We start from the raw sequence: 14,680 nt of genomic DNA, 5'->3' as shown, positions 1-14,680 counted from the left end.
CTTGATGTAAACTTGTGGAAGGAGGAGTGCTCAGCTGAATCCATGTTTCCCTCTTTTTTTTGTCTTTTTTTTTTTTTTATTGTGAAATTCGTTCCCATTTTCCACGCACACGCCTCACTGTCACCATCCCATAATGTGTAGCTGTCCACCATTGTCCACATAACTACACGTTGAAATGTGGTGGTTGACCACAGATCCTGGATCAGATGATCTTATTGTTCACTATTTTTGAACGGAAAGTTGATTCAGTCTGATCTGGAGTCTGTGCTTATAGCCCACAGATTAACATTTAGGTTAACAGTTTGTCCTGTGATGTGCCATAATATCTGTTAGGTGTTAATTGTACATTTGAAAAAAAGCGTTGCTTGCTTTCTATTTGTTGCTCCTTATTTTTATTTTTCCCCTCCCTTCTTTCTTTCGATTATTTCAATCTTTTTATTTATTTCTCTCTATCGGCGATGTCGCTCACTCTTGTCCAATGCACCGTCCTCCTCTGTGACATCACGTCTGGCTCTGGTCAACCCGATCAGCTGCTGGTGAAGGGGGTGAATGAGACGCTGGTCGCTCAGAGAGTGGTCCCGGCTCTCATCACACTGTCCTCCGACCCTGAAATGTAAGTGGATCAACATTGACAACAGTAACAGTCAACTGCGCAGCGTCTCCCCCCCCCCTTCTCTTTGCCGCCTGACAGTCATCCCAGTGTAGCAGTCAGCCTATCTGGAGCAACCATATCAATCATTAATATTTGATAAAGATTCTGTTGGATTTCCTAACTTGGATGAATTTGTAGCGTTTGAATGGAGTTGCACCTGTATAGGATCAGGCTGAGCATCATATAAGTTTTTCATCGTCATGTCAGTTTACGTGACTCGTTTGTATGTTTGCACATTGCCTAAATTGCTACTCCCCAGCATGCACCCTCCTCACCCCCTCTTCTTAGCACAATCCATTGAAGCTGAGACCCTCCTCCTTGCCAAACCCTCAGCTAGTGGCTGGTTTTCACCCCTGATTTTCTCCATATTTTTTATCCTCCCTTTCTTTTTTTCCTCTGTCCTCTATATTATCCCTGCTACCTTCTGTTATCACCTCCCCTACTGTCTCTTTTTCTCTCTTCCCCTTCTCTCTTCTCTTCTCCCACTCTGTGGTGGGTTTACAGTTGATTCTCCGAGGCATGAGTGAACCATTAGTAGATCGCCGGGCGGCCCCGGCCCTTATAGCTCTATGCAATGGGCCAGAATTGTGAGTCAATCGACGACGGAACACCTACCTCCCTTTCAACACTGTCATCTAGCAGGATGCATTTCAAATGGTGTCCACAAAAAAAAAAAATACAGACCAGCTGCGAATGTTAAGCTAATGTCATCTTCCTCTCCAACTACAATAATTAAGTGGAAGACTTTGGCAGTGTCCTGCCTTCAATACTGAGTTTGGCTAGACTGAAATACTAATTGGTCAATGGATGAGTTCATAAATTTATCATCCTTCCCACATCCACATTTTTTAATGAATAAGATGAGGAAGAATCTTGAAATGCAACCTGTTTCATCACAGCAAAATCTCTTTGTTTCTTTCTAATAGATCAGCCATTCAACATAATCAGAGATGTCACCTAGAAGGGAGGTCATTGTAAATTTATCATCAACTATTTAAATCATATCTTGTATTACACATATCAATATTGATCAGCTACTTTAATAACTCTATAAGTCATTAGTTATACCTTAAAAGTAAATTTGGGAATGAAATGCCTAAATGTTTGTGTTTAGTCTTTAAATTAGTTGTTACCTCAGAGACAAATGAATAGAAAATAGTTACATTTCATAGAGAAAAAAATATTTCTTGTCGGTGGGAGGGCATCGTAATTAAGTGAAATGTTAAATATAAATGTAAATGCAACAGTCTGCGCCGTGTTTCTGACTCTTGCTGGATTAATCGGTGTATCTATTAAAAAGTTCTGAAAACATTATCAAATAATATGGTTAGATTATTGAGCTTTGTCATTTGTGAAACATATAATAAAACATTATATGACAAGATCGCGCATGTATACATACAGTATAGGGTCATGCTGTGATTTTTTTCTTTTTTTTTGTCATGATTTACCTTGAGCAAATTAGTGACTTAAAAATACACACATCTTCATCACTTTTTTTCTTCTCTTTTTTTGTGTGGTCCTTTTCATTATCATTTTTGTTGGGTTCCAAAGTAAGCAGAGAATAGTAGACATCTCTTAATCCAGTTACATATTTGCTTTTTTAAGTCTGATGGTCCTATATCTGCCTGTTAAAAAGTTTCTTTACCATCCTACAGTTTTTTTCATTTTCTGAAGAATCACACTGATACAATTTCTCAGCCAGATCAGCAAAATGATAAAAACCTGTAAAATTTAACATCCAGACATCAGCAGAACTTGTCTAAATGTTGAGTTCATGCAGCTGAGCTGGCATCAGCAGTTTCTTGCTGGCCTGCTTACATTATCACAGTACTGTTATAATTTTCAAGCCTTTGCTGTTTTAAGGACAACTTGTGTAGACTTGATTGCTATTCTAACAGCAAGACCTAGAGTACATGACACAGTGGTTCTGAATACTCACCATACCTTTTTATGTTGCTCTCCTCCTGTGTTTAGCTCTGTGAGGATATCCACAATTCCTGCCTTTGGCACTATCATGGAAACTGTCACACAGAAAGAGGTAAAGATTCCAAAATATCTGCAGAATTATGCAAAACGTGCAATGTACTGTAACAAGTGAAAACTTTGTGTTGTTTTAGCTGCTTGAGCGTGTGAAAATGCAGCTGGCATCCTTCCTTGAGGACCCTCAGTACCAAGATCAGCACTCATTGCACATGGAGATTATCAGGACGTTTGGACGCGTTGGCCCCAATGCTGAGCCTCGCTTCAGAGACGAGTGTATATGAAATGATGATGATGATGATGATGAAAGAAAATCCCATTTGTACAGGTAGATATTTATTTACTTGCCTTTTGTGGTCTTTGGTCTAGTTGTACTTCCACACCTGCACAAGTTGGCGCAGGCAAACAACAGCCAAGCAGTAGAGAACAAGCGGATCGACATCGCCATGCAGCTGTTCGAGGCCTACAGCGCCCTCTCCTGCTGCTGTATCCTTTTTCAAGTAGCATGTTCGGGGTCGCTGAGCTGTTCTGATAGTGCCCTTGATCCTCATGGTATGGATTAAGAATCGCCCCAGGCTTGTTGTCCGCTTATGTGTGTTTTGGCAGAGTTCTTCTGTCATTTGGCAGGAAGGGAAAGAAAGAGAAAATAAGTTTGCACACGCACCCCCACACACTCCCCATTTTGAGGCAGGGCATAATTACAAGGTTGGTTAAGCAAAGGAGAGGATGAGAGAGGCTGCAAGAGAAAGAGCGTGAGAGAAAAAGCAAGTGAACATCAGCTTGGTTCCATTCACCCAAAATAGTGCTGCCATTCCCCCGCTCCCTCTCTTCCCTTCTCTTCTTGTGCTACGTCTCCTCGCTTCACACGCTCATCTGTCTGCTGTGTCTCCCCTGGGAGCCCCACCCCCTTCCAGCATGCACATCGGCAGCAGCGCCACCGGCCGGAGGTTCATTCCTGTGGGTCATCGTCAGGCTGTCATTTCACAGTGCAGGCCTAGTTGAAAAGTTTGGTGCTAACCTCAGAGGCTTGACCTCCCACGGCACTGCTTTCCCTTTTCCTCAGCACCACAGCTTCTGAAATTGAAGATTCACATTGTAGATGACCTCTGTCTGCAGGGTGTCGCTGGCTCAGACAGGTGGTCATGGCCTTGGAATGTTTGGTGCTACAGTTGGAATCAGCCAAATATAGCAAAACCACGTTTTTTGGAAATAACTTGACATTTTGATGAGGTGTTAACCTGTGATTGGCTGACGACCACTGCAGGGTGTAGTCCACCTTTTGCCTCAAGTTAGATCGTATATCTCCCTACAATATTGAACAGGATAACGGGTATAGAAAATAAATGATATTGAGTTGATAACCCCAGTTTTCTTGCATAAGAATGAGAATGAATACCTTGTTGCACTTGAGAAATAATACATAAGCATTAATCTTTTGACATCTTGGTTTAAAAAGAAAAAAAAAAAAGAATCATTGTTCCGACTGGTGCATATTGAAAATCAGGAGTTGTCCTTGGGGCAGCACAGTGAACAAGTGATTAATGCTTCTGCCACTTCTGCTATTTCCTGTGATAAAAGTTAGTGAAAAATATCAATTGACATCTTGTATTTATATTGCACTGTTGACTAAAGTTAATCCACACCTCTTACTTGATATTGTGATCTATTGAAGATCAGATATTCACAATCAGTAGGGTTCTTTTTTTAACATAGGAGATCATCTCTAGATATAAGATTGGAATGGATTTTACCTCCACCTCAAGCATTTGGTCTGAGGTGTTCCTCATGAATAGGGTTATTTCTTTGACTAGTAGAAAACTGCTTTGGGTATTGGGAGCAGCAGAGATTAAAGGAACAAGAATATTTAACTTCTGGCTTCTTATTCTACAACTATTTCTACTTCACTCATATTGTGGGCGACATTTGACACCAGTCGGGTTCTCGCTTGGACAAGATTTCTTTTCAATAAAGTTTCCAGCAGTTTATGTAATTTCCGAGCATTAAAAATGACAGGATCATGTAAAGATATGACTTTAAAAGTTTGTAGTCAATCTTCACAGAACTACGACAACTACAAATGGTGAAATGTAAAGAAACGTGGGGGCTTTTCCACCAACCAGCCCAGGAACCTTGAGTTCCTTGTAGGTTCCTGTGGCTCATGGGGTTTGTGTTTCTGTGATGATTCGTTCAGCGTCAATTAGACATGTTGATAAGTACTGACACATGCTTGGAAAAATTTTGGTATTTCAAGCTTTCAAGTTAATGTCTTATTCCAATTTTTATCTAAGTTTCAAATATTGTTATCTTTAAAACCAAACCCTTTACTTATTCAGGAGAGTCAATTGAGAATTGATTCACTGATTCATGCATTGCCTTAGACAGTCTTTGAAGTACAGAGTTTAATTATATACAGGTACATTTCAATAAATTGGTATATATTTACGATTTATTTTTTACTGAGATGAAACAACAAAAAAATAGATTGTGGAACAAAACCTTGCAGATGACTGTTATCAGGTGGAAAATCCAGGATTAGACGTTTATAGCTCTGGTAGAACTTTTAGAGCAGTAGCCAGAACTTTGGACCCCTTGCAAGGTTCTCTGAGATTCGAAACCTCTCACTTTGTAGTCCAGTTCAAGAATTACAGCTGGATCTAAGCAGAACTACAAGGAAGGTGCTTCGTGTAATCCAAGTCTTGATGTCTATGATGCAATCCTTAATCTTGCATGCACAGTCATTTCTGAAGAGGTGCTGATCAACCACTTCCTGCCGGGCCTCAGGTGTCTCCGGACAGACATGGAGCAGCTCTCCCCAGAGCACGAGGTCAGCAGACCGACTTCCCACACAGTACAGTCGTGACCGTGTGACACTCCACCCAAAGTGCTTAAAAACTCCATCTGGTTTTATTTTTGTTCCCAAAACTCACGCGAGCCCTTTTCAAATGAGTATTTTTCCTAAGGTGACTAATAATCAGCCGACGCTTGACTCTTTATAATTTCTTTCCAGACTGTATGCCCTATTAAGGAACCTGCGAACATACAAATCCTGTACCGTGTTAAAGTCATCATCGTGTTTATTATGTCATATTTCCCCCCCATAGGTGATTCTGAGCTCGATGGTCAAAGAGTGTGAGATCAAGGTGGAAAACCGAGGAATGGGAGATGCCCAAGGGTGAGAAAAATGACCGGCTTGTGTGATTTTTATTTTTTTCTAAGAAAATGCCATGTTACATGTTCATGTACGTAGTATAGAGCTGAAACAACCACAAAGCTCAGGATGAGTTCATTGAGACCAATGTTCCCTCGAAGATGCACCACTGCGCAATTGCACACTTGTCACACATTCTCAGTGCACACTAAAACTGATCCACCACACCTCCTGCTAGTTTACCTGACTCCGCCCCCCTCTTGCTCTTAAAGGCATACACTCATAATTACACCACCAGTGCTTCACTTAGCAACACATTCTGGGAAACATAGAGCAAAGAGAGTTAGACATGCTGCATGTGTTTACCCGATAATAATGTTAAAAAAAAAAAATGAGTGCTGTTGGTTTAATGAATGTCGGGGTAGGTATGTGAATAATAGAAGAAAAAGTGGTGAAACTGGATGAGCTTTTCTCTTTTTTGAGTAAAAGAAGTCTGGTCTGAAGCCAAAGTAGAAAGTACAGGATGAGATGGTGTGTAATGTTAAAATTCCACCTTGGCACACCCTGATCGAAAATGAAAGCACAGACAATACAGTGCATAAATAGCTAATTCTGTATTTTAAATATAGGAGGCAACATAACATTAACCTTAAAACTGTTTGGGAGCATCATTCAGCTTACAACATGCATTGCTAAAGATATTTCTGCAAGCAATAATTCAGTTTTACACCAAGAAAAACAGACAGGGATATCATTGTGGGTTAAAAAAAAATGAAAGTTGCAAACAACCTTTCAAATTTATAGTTCATAGTTGTTTTGGTTTAGTTAGCAATATATTTTTTTGTTTGTTCACATATTCTTTGTAAGTTTGCAAAATCACAAAATTGTTCTTGAAAATATTCTTGAAATTGAATGAGCCATGTATCTTCAATGGATGACACTGACCACCGTTCATACGTCTGATGTTGCTCACAGTGGTCAAAGGGGGCACTCACAGGGTTAGTTTGTTTGCTCAGACACGTAAAAAAATTAGAGGGAACGTTGATTGAGACCCACCTATAGTGAATATTTGTTTTATGACAATTCCAACCAACAATCCTCAATGACCTACTTTGCTCAGCGGTGTAAGATTACGTTGTCATATGGTTCGGTTACCACCGGACTCACTATTTCATTTGTTTTTCATATCTGGTCTACAAGAGGTTTTCATACAAACAGTCATTATAATTCTGACTTTACTACTTTATTAGGGTATCTTAGTGCCCCTTTAGACTTTTGTACAAATTAAGGTTACGTCTCCATTGCAGAAACAGTACTTCTTCATAAACTGAGGACCCCTTGTAGGACACTCTTAATTTTGAAGAATAAAGATTTATTTATTACAATTGAATACAAAATGTACTCATAAAAATATTAACAACATATTCAAAGTAGCATAGATTTTATAATCCATTTAACAAATCTTTACAAATGTTCACTGTCGATGAGATAGCACATCAAAGACATTTTCCTTTTGTCTTTCTCTTTGAATTTATGTAGCAAGTCCAAATCTGTTTTCCAGTTTATTTATTTTCCTTGAAAATGCACTTACTGCACGGTGTTCAAACATTTGCGTGTGAATGAGCTATGTTTACATATGTAGCTTGACTAAAAAAATATGTAGAATTTTTGTGGAGCACCCTCTATATTAAACACCACGGAGCGACACATAGCGCCTCATTGTTACACTACATTATATATCTCTCACCTGTCATCAAAGCAAGCAGGGGTTTTACTTTATTTTAGTCTTACTTTGTTTTGGCAGGAAAACACTTTCAGTCATGCAAGTTAATATAATTTAAGCAAAAAAACAACATTGTGACCATTCTGTGTGGGTTATTGTGCTTTTAGGCATATGCAGTTTTCATTAATTAGTTAAGCAATAGCAGAAGCTTGTGACTGCTCACTCCAAAGGGTATGTAAAGACGCCATTGGACTGTAAAACATCTGGTAAGGGTTGTACGAGAAAAGAGTGTACTCAGCTAGTAGCAACCCAAGCAAACACAAGTAGATTGACGTATTGTCTTTTTCACAGTCAGCCCCAAAAGTCACACCATTGTAGGTCAAAATAAATGTGACAAAGAACCTTTGCAATGTTTTTTTGTTTGTTTTTGTCCGTAGCTCCATGTCTATCGCATCCAGTTTGGTTGGTGAAGATGCTAAGACCAAGTTTCTGAGCAAGATGGGTCAGCTGACCACGTCAGGCGCCATGCTGGCCAACGTTTTCCAGAGGAAGAAGTGAACGGAGTTGGGTGACACGCTGCAATCACAGCATCTGAGGACCGTACCTGTCTGCTGTGCTCCAAGTAGATGACCAAGCAAATGTGACGTGCATTTTAAACAGATGAAAGGATAGCCTTGGCTTTTTTTTTTTTCCCACTCGGTGTTTGACATCTTAATTCATGAAAAGAAGTCCCTCAAAGGATGAAAGTCCAGTATTCCATGGTAAGTGGGACATCTTTCCTGGACATTTCAGGACTGAAGGCATTGCTGCACCGCCATGATTTTTTTTTTTTTTTCATCCATGGAGGGGGGAAAAAATTGAACTATCTGCAGGAAGTCGCCTCTGATTTTTAACGGGTGTCATTTTTGAGCAAACAATTCATGGATGGCTGATGATATTCAGCATGTCCAAGCAAAACTGGCACTAAAGGGTTCGATCCTAAAAATGACTACGTGTGTGTGCATCCGTGTGAATGTGGTTCTGAAACATCGCCTACTTGAAGTTCTAAATACGTCTTGCCTTTGTTTCCTCAAAGGTCTGTCTGCTCTCCGTTTTGATAGCTTCTATTTTATAACTTATTTTTATCTTATCGAAGAACACACTTTATTTCGAACTTCCAAAGACATTTGCACTTCTTTTTTTTTTGTTCTTAACAATGTTTATGTTCTTATGCACACTGAAAATGATCACTACTGTTATGTTTTGTGCTTTCTTGTGTTTACCATAATTTGTGTCGTTACATCTCGTCTTTCTGATTGGATAGTGGATATTTCGTTGAGTTTTTGGGAGAGGTCTGCTCAGAGAAAAAAGGTAAATAACTATATTGAACTGAGTGGTTGGTACTCGTATATATTTGGAATCTGTGTTATGGTGTAATAAAGATCATTTGTGTATTTACATGTGCAATTGTCAGTTATGAATTTAAGTGGGAAGAAAAAATACTTTATGGCTGAAAGTGTCAACAGGTGCTGAAGGCAATAAAGCAAAAGTCATTTATTGGGCAAAAACACAACTGCAGTTGCCCGACCCTTCACAGCCAAACTTTGATGTGTTGTAATGTTTATTTGCAGCAAACCAAAGTCCAGCAAATGGGGAATACCCAACTTTTAACTCCCAACCTGAAACCTTATAACCCCTTGGGTCTCTAAACAAGTATTTGAACACGCTGCTATATTGCAAGTTCTCCCACTTAGAAATCATGGAGGGGTCTGAAAATTTCATCGTAGGTGCATTACCCACTGTGAGAGAGATAATCTAAAAAGAAACATCCAGAAATCACAATCTATGATTTTTTTTTAACGATTTGTGTGGTAGAGCTGCAAATGAGTATTTGAACACCTATCATCTAGAATTCTGACCCTCAAAGACCTGTTAGTCCGCCTTTAAAAGTCCACCTCCACTCCATGTATTATCCTGAATCAGATGCACCTGCGTGAGGTCGTTAGCTGCATAAAGACACCTGTCCACCCCATACAATCAGTAAGACTCAAACTTGTAATATGGCCAAGACCAAAGAGCTGTCCAAAGACACCAGAGACAAAATTGTACAGCTCCACACGGCTGGAAAGGGCCACGGAGAAATTGCCAAGCAGCTTGGTGAAAAAAGGTCCACTGTTGGAGCAATCATTAGAATATGGAAGAAGCTAAACATGACAGTCAATCTCAGAGTTGTGGCCCCATGCAAGATATCACCTCGTGGGTTCTCATTGATCCTTAGAAAGGTGAGGAATCATCCCAGGATTACACGACAGGACTTGGTCAATGACCTGAAAAGACCTAGGACCACCGTTTCCAAGGTTGCTGTTGGGAATACATGAAGACGTGTTGGTTTGAAATCATGCATGGGACAGAAGGTTCCCCTGCTTAAACCAGCACATCAAGGCCCGTCTTAAGTTTGCCAATGACCATATGAATGATACAGAGGAGTCATGGGAGAAAGTTTTGTAGTCAGATGAGACCAAAATTAAACTTTTTGGTCATAATTCCACTAACCGTGTTTGGAGGAAGACGACTGATGAGTTCCATCCCAAGAACACCATCCCTACTGTAAAGCATGGGGGTGGAAGCATCATCCTTTGGGGGTGTATTTCTGCACATGGGACAGGACAACTGGATTGTATTAAGGAGAGGATGACCGTGGCCATATATTGTGAGATTTTGGGCAACAACCTCTTTCCCTCAGTCAGAGCGTTGAAGATGGGTCATGGCTGGGTTTTTCAACATGACAAAGACCCGAAGCACACAGCCAGGAAAACCAAGGAGTGGCTCCGTAAAATGTATATCAAGGTTCTGGTGTGGCCTATCCACTCTCCAGACCTAAATCCAGTAGAAAATATTTGAAAAGCGCTGAAACTGTGTTTTTCAGCGACTGCCCAGAAACCTGTCTCATCTAGAGAAGATCTTTGTGAAGGAGTGGGCCAAAATCCCTCCTGCAGTGTGTGGAAACCTGTTGAACAACTACAGGAAACGTTTGACCTCTGTAATTGCAAACAAAGGGTATTGTACCAAATATTAACATTGGTTTTCTTGGGATTTCAAATACTTATTTGCAGCTGTATCACACAAATAAATTATTATATTGACGGACCTGCATGGACACCCATGTTCCTAGAAATGGTCACCTCAACCCAAAGTGGTGTTTTAAAGTAATAGTATGGAGGGATGTAACCTTTAAAAGTAAGTTTGTCCATTTTACAGTTTATGTCATTGAGTTACTGTCCCCAAGCCACCAAATTTTTGGTTTATGAATAATGTGTTGGTGGACCAGTCTGGACACCTATGTTGCCAAAAAAATGGTATTTCAAAACCTCGGGCCTTTAAAGTCAACAGTATGGAGGACCTTCACCTTATGATGACAGTCCCCTCAAGTCACCATTTTTTGTGGTTTATAAGATTGGTGGACCTGCCTAGACACCTATCTTCCTTAGAATGGTTTTTTAAAACTTAAGATGTAACCTTTATCAGGTGTTGCAACCTTGTAACATACTTCTATATCGTTTTAATAGTCCAGCAACTTGCGATAAGGAGAGTTCAGTCGGTCTTTGACATTGCAGCCTTTAATCAGCTGTAATGGTTTATAAAATTAGAACTGGGTGGACATCTACAGTCTGTGGTGCGAACACTGTTAATGCTGACATTTCTCGGAAAGAACTCTACTCTGAAGCGGCCACGCTAGCTTGAAACTCAAGTGGATCACTTGGCTATCCAGTCTGACCAAACAATTGAGCAGTACATGGTTGTCAATAGGTTTTCAGCAATCATTTTAAAACAAAATATACGATGGTTACGGAAAATATGCAGGCCTCTTTAATGATTTTTACTTTTGTTTTTTATATTGCAGCCATTTCCCAAAATGATTTTTTTCCACATTAATGTACATGGAACCTCATTATGAGTTCTTCTTTTTACATATTTATTAAAAAAAGAAGAACTGGAAACAAACAGCTGTAAGTACTGACCATGACCATGAGGTCAGTATTTAGTAGAACCACCCTTTTGAGCTAAAGCAGCCTTGAATGTTTTTTGGGAATGATGCAAGATGTTTTTCCATACCTGGAGTTGGGCACCTGCCATTCGTCATTGCAGATTCTCTCCAGTTCTATCAGGGTGGATGGTAAACATTGGTGGACAGCCATTTTCAGGTCTCTCCAGAGAGGCTCAATTGGGTTTAAGTCAGGGCTCTAGCCGGGGCATTCAAGAATGATCATGGAGTGATTCTGAAGCTACTCTTTCATTATTTTAGCTGTGTGCTTAGGTTTGTTGTTTTGTAGGAAGGTCAGCCTCTGGCCCAGTCTGAGGTCCTGAGCACTGTGGAGAAGATTTTCGTCCAGGATGTCCTTGTACTTGGCCACATTCATCTTTTGATTGCAACCTGGTCGTCCTGTTCCTGCAGATGAAAAACACCCCCACAGCATGATGCTGCCACCACCATGCTTCACTGTTGCTGCAGTAGTGAACAGGTGATGAGCAGTGTCTGGTTTGCTCCACATATCTGCAACGTATCCTCACAAGGGTCGCTGTAGTGCTGGAGCCCATCCCAGGTATCATCGGGCAGGAGGCAGCGTACACCCTGACCTGGTTCCCAGGAGTGGCGAGCTGTCATAATAAGGTATAAATGCAGTGCAATCAAAAGATTTAAAGTATTTGTCAGTGTCCTCTACTATTCAATACCTTAGTTCTACTGTTTTGGTCTTAAATTCCTGTCTAATTTGTCCCTTTTCCTTGTAAAAAAAAACTGGAAAACCGAAAGCTTGTTTCACGCATGCGCAATGAGAGTTCCGCCAAGTTGTTTATTGTACATGTGCAAAAAGAAAAAGTGAAGCAGTTTATCTATCAACGCGCATGCGCATAATAAACGTTTTAGAATAGTTCAGCGGGAAACAGTAGTTCAGTTCATCGCTGAGCCAGAATGAATGCAGTTAATTAAATTTGGTCTTTACGTTCAGTGCCTTTTGAGGAAAAGAACAATATAATTTCAAGTGGTTGGCCTACTCCTGATGTAGTCATCACAAAAATGGGCAAGAATTTCCCTTTCACTTTCAAGCAAGCACGTACGAGAAACATAAATGGGTAGATGGCTGTCCACAAATTAGCAAAGTGTCCTGTTGGCCCTGTCTCCTTTTTCCCATGGAATACGCAGTCTGGACGTTACGACGATTTAAACAACCTTCACACAACTACAAGAAGGCACGAGCATGGATCTCCGCACATACTTTGCGTGGTAAAACGTTTCAGAATTTACCCCGTTTATGTGCTCAAATGGATTGTTCGATGCCATGCCGCAACTCTACAAACTGCGCAAACCGTTCCTCACTCTGCCATCCACCACTGCCTCGGTGGAAAGAACATTCTCTGGACTAAAACGGATCAAAACCTATTAGCAGAGATTGCCTGACCTTGCCGTGATGTCTATTGAATGGAGGATGCTTCAGAAGATCAAGTCAGCTGACTTTCATTTTGATGAAAGCTTTTTTGACAAAGTCATCGTGGAGTTTACCAAGAAGGACCAACTTGCTCCTGTCTTAGCAAAGATCTTCAACAAGTCTCTAGAACTGTGTGAAGTACCAGCCTGTTTCCAGCACTCCACCATTATACCAATCCCCCAAAAAGCAGCAGTCTCAGGTCTTAATGACTACTGCCCATTGCCTTGACATCTGTGGTCAGGAAGTCCTTTGGAAGTCCTTGTGCTGGACCACCTCAAGAGCGTCACAGGTCCCCAGCTGGACCCACTGCAGTTTGCCTATCGAGGTAACACGTCTGCGAATGATGTGGTCAACATGGGTCTGCACTTCATCATTGAACATCGCGACAGCCAGGGTACATATGCGAGGATCGATTTCGTGTACTTCAGCTCTGCGTTCAACACCATCATCCCTGAACTCCTCTCCTCCAAACTTCTCCAGCTCGGTGTCTGCCTGCCATCTCCCGGTGGATCTACAACTTCCTGATGTGCAGGACAAAACAGGTGAGGCTGGGGGACACCACCTCATCCACATGCACCATCAGCACCTGAGCACCCCAAGGTAGTGTCTTCTCACCTTTACTCTTCTTGCTCTACACTAACAGCTGCACTTGGTGGCATTCAACTGTCAAACTCCTGAAGTTTGCAGATGGCACCATGGTCATCGGCCTCATCAAAGACAGCGACGAGTCTGCATATCGACAGTAAGTGGCGAGACAGGAGCTTTGGTGTGGTCAAGACAATCTGGCGTTAAACAATCTAAAGACAGTAGAGAATATTGTGGACTTCAGGGGGCAATCTTCACCACAGCTGCCCCTGACACTGTCCAACTGCCTTGTGGTAACTGTGGAGACCTTCAGGTTCTTGGGAATTACAGTCTCAAAGGACCTGAGGTGGGAGATGGACGACAACTCCATCCTCAAAAAAGCCCAGCAAAGGATGTACTTCTTGCGGCCTCTGTGGATGCATGATCTGTCATGTAAGCTGCTGAGTCAGTTCTACACAGCGGTCATTCAATCTGTACTGTGTACATCAAATCCCAGTCTGGTTTGGGGCCCCCCGCAAAGAAGGACAAACTCCGACTGCAACAGACAATCAAAACAGCTGAACTGATTATCGGCACCACTCTACCCACTATTGACAACGCGAATGTGGTCCACATTAGGCAGGATTCTTTCGGATCCTCCCCATCCTGGCCGCCAGTGCAAGTAATATTACTGAAAAACGGCAGTACTCTGAAACGCCTGAGAAAAAAGATGTTTTTAATCTGGATTTGAAAACACTCATACTTGGGGCTGACGTCACTCTCTTTGGCAACTTGTTCCATTTTTTTGGAACATAATAGCTAAATGCTGCTTCACCATGTTTGCTTTGGACACTGCACTCCAGTATTTTCCTGAGCCCATCAATTTACTGATTCATAGACCAGTAGCAAAACTTGAAAATCTATTCTAAAACTGACTGGAAGCCAGTGTAAAGACTTTAGAATTGGAGTCATCTGCTCTGACCGCTTTGTTTTAATCACAACACACACTGCAGTATTCTGAACGAGGTGCAGCTTTTTTTTAGGGGAGTCCAATCAGAAGAAAATTCCAACCATAACCATGTAACCATAGTCCAGCATGCAATTCATACCTGATCACAGATCTAATTTATTCATTTTTTTTTATTCCA

At 41.1% G+C, this 14,680-nt stretch overlaps 1 protein-coding gene across 3 annotated transcripts in view; it reads left to right on the top strand.

The window, feature by feature from the left end:
• relch (RAB11 binding and LisH domain, coiled-coil and HEAT repeat containing) overlaps positions 1-8,955 on the top strand; it is a 40,910-nt gene extending 31,955 nt beyond the window's left edge. For 2 of the 3 annotated variants that reach the window (XM_061804873.1, XM_061804871.1), the window contains exons 24-30: positions 531-613; positions 2,630-2,693; positions 2,773-2,911; positions 3,005-3,121; positions 5,371-5,459; positions 5,737-5,807; positions 7,944-8,954. In XM_061804873.1, coding sequence (XP_061660857.1) covers positions 531-613; positions 2,630-2,693; positions 2,773-2,911; positions 3,005-3,121; positions 5,371-5,459; positions 5,737-5,807; positions 7,944-8,064 — 684 coding nt within the window. In that variant the 3' untranslated portion in view covers positions 8,065-8,954. Of the gene's footprint in view, positions 1-530; positions 614-2,629; positions 2,694-2,772; positions 2,912-3,004; positions 3,122-5,370; positions 5,460-5,736; positions 5,808-7,943 lie in introns of all 3 variants that reach the window. The other variant, XM_061804872.1, reaches the window with a different exon arrangement.
• Positions 8,956-14,680: the final 5,725 nt, after the last annotated feature.

This window comes from Syngnathoides biaculeatus, chromosome 19, assembly GCF_019802595.1.
Source record: "Syngnathoides biaculeatus isolate LvHL_M chromosome 19, ASM1980259v1, whole genome shotgun sequence".
Lineage (NCBI taxonomy): Eukaryota > Metazoa > Chordata > Actinopteri > Syngnathiformes > Syngnathidae > Syngnathoides > Syngnathoides biaculeatus.
The sequence above is the reverse complement of the archived record's forward strand: the minus strand, read 5'-3'. Positions and strand labels throughout refer to the sequence as shown.